This window comes from Austrofundulus limnaeus, unplaced genomic scaffold, assembly GCF_001266775.1.
Source record: "Austrofundulus limnaeus strain Quisiro unplaced genomic scaffold, Austrofundulus_limnaeus-1.0 Scaffold1985, whole genome shotgun sequence".
NCBI classification, from domain to species: domain Eukaryota; kingdom Metazoa; phylum Chordata; class Actinopteri; order Cyprinodontiformes; family Rivulidae; genus Austrofundulus; species Austrofundulus limnaeus.
In genome coordinates, this window is record NW_013954387.1 from 24,755 (window position 1) to 26,307 (window position 1,553).

General features: G+C 40.1%; 1 protein-coding gene across 1 annotated transcript in view; it reads left to right on the forward strand.

Moving 5' to 3' along the window:
- The window catches only part of LOC106536814 (voltage-dependent calcium channel gamma-4 subunit), a 27,161-nt gene that overhangs the window by 22,213 nt on the left and 3,395 nt on the right, over positions 1-1,553 (forward strand). The window contains exons 4-5 of the mRNA XM_014034138.1: positions 361-444; positions 1,113-1,253. Coding sequence (XP_013889592.1) covers positions 361-444; positions 1,113-1,253 — 225 coding nt within the window. The remainder of the gene's footprint in view (positions 1-360; positions 445-1,112; positions 1,254-1,553) is intronic.

Consider the following 1,553-nt stretch of genomic DNA (forward strand, 5'->3'; position numbering starts at 1 on the left):
ATCATCAGATATTGTCCAAGATTAACCTTCAGGGTGGATATAGCTCGCTAGCAGCCTCACACCGATGACCTATCTAAGTTATCCATTACCCAGAATCCTTTGCATGTAAATAAAATGGCTCTGTCCATGTAATGTATTTTTAAACTTTTAGTTTAAAAATTATAAAAACTAAACAGCCTATTTCTACAGTCTTTATTTTACAGTTCAAACATGTTTATCAAATAAAGTCTAATGTTACAACTAATCACGGATTCCTTTAAAAAAAGAAGGAAAAAAACAGAATTGTTGCTTATGACTACAGAAACAAGTTTGAATAGGTTTTTTTTTTACTCATTCTGGTCACTTGTTCTTCTATTTTAGGAGTGAAGAGAGGAGTGTGTTCCCAGATTAATCACTTCCCAGAGGACGCAGACTTTGACCACGATGGGGCAGAATACGTCCTGCGTAAGTCAACACTTGATTATTAAAACAGATGAGACAAGAAGAAGGAGAGGAAGGAAACATTCTAAACATGTGACAGTATGTAGAAAGTGATAGTATGGGTGTCCTAGTTTGCTCTCAGTGCCCTGCAGCCGTGTCTTCTGCTGTGTGATATGCTACATGGTAGCCTGTGCTCTGTTTACATTATTGCAGAGGCATTTTGCATTTTGGCATTTAGGTGGCCTTTTCTCTCCCGTGGCCTACTTGTCCTAGATGAGAGGAGTGTTAATGTGTGGTTGACAGACCCACTGAAAGCCACATGGAAACAGTTTTATTCAAATGTGTCCTGAACATAACACTTTCCATCACCAGATATTTTGTGGATGTTTTTAAAGCGCAAATTCTTTGCAGACTGCTCCATTTTGTCTTTTGATGAAAATTAGCACACAGCTGTAACAGATGTCCTTTCAGACATAGAAGCAGGATTTTACTCTGTTGATTTGATAGAAATTTTAATTAAATAATTTCAACGTGGAGCTTGTTTCTCTGCCATGAAAGTAAAATACACTGTGTTTTTTCATTAAAATGTACAAGCTTAGGAAAATGTAACTTCTACTTTAGATCTTTATGTTTAATAAATAACAAATTTCTCCTTCTGCATCCTAATTGTTGCTTAACGTTTGCTCCTGTAGGGGTGGTCAGGGCTTCCAACATCTTCCCCATTCTTAGTGCCATCCTGCTGCTGATGGGAGGAGTCTGCATCGCTGCTAGTCGTTTTTACAAAAGCAAAAGGAACATCATCCTGGGGGCGGGAATCCTCTTTGTGGCCGCAGGTAACTGATACATACAGTATTGTTCCTTAAAATGTTTAGTTTAGGGTTGCTTACTTATTTGTAATAATGTCACAGCAATGCAAGGATGCAGAAATGTGGATGTGCAACAGAGGAGCTGATGAAAACTGCACCTTCATAAGAAAATAAAAGAGCTGACATGGCAACAAAAAATATCCATCCATCCATCCATTTTCTTCCGCCTATCCGGGGTCGGGTCGCGGGGGCAGCAGCTTCAGAAGGGAGGCCCAGACCTCCCCCTCCCCAGCCACTTCTTCCAGCTCCTCCGGGGGAACTCCAAGG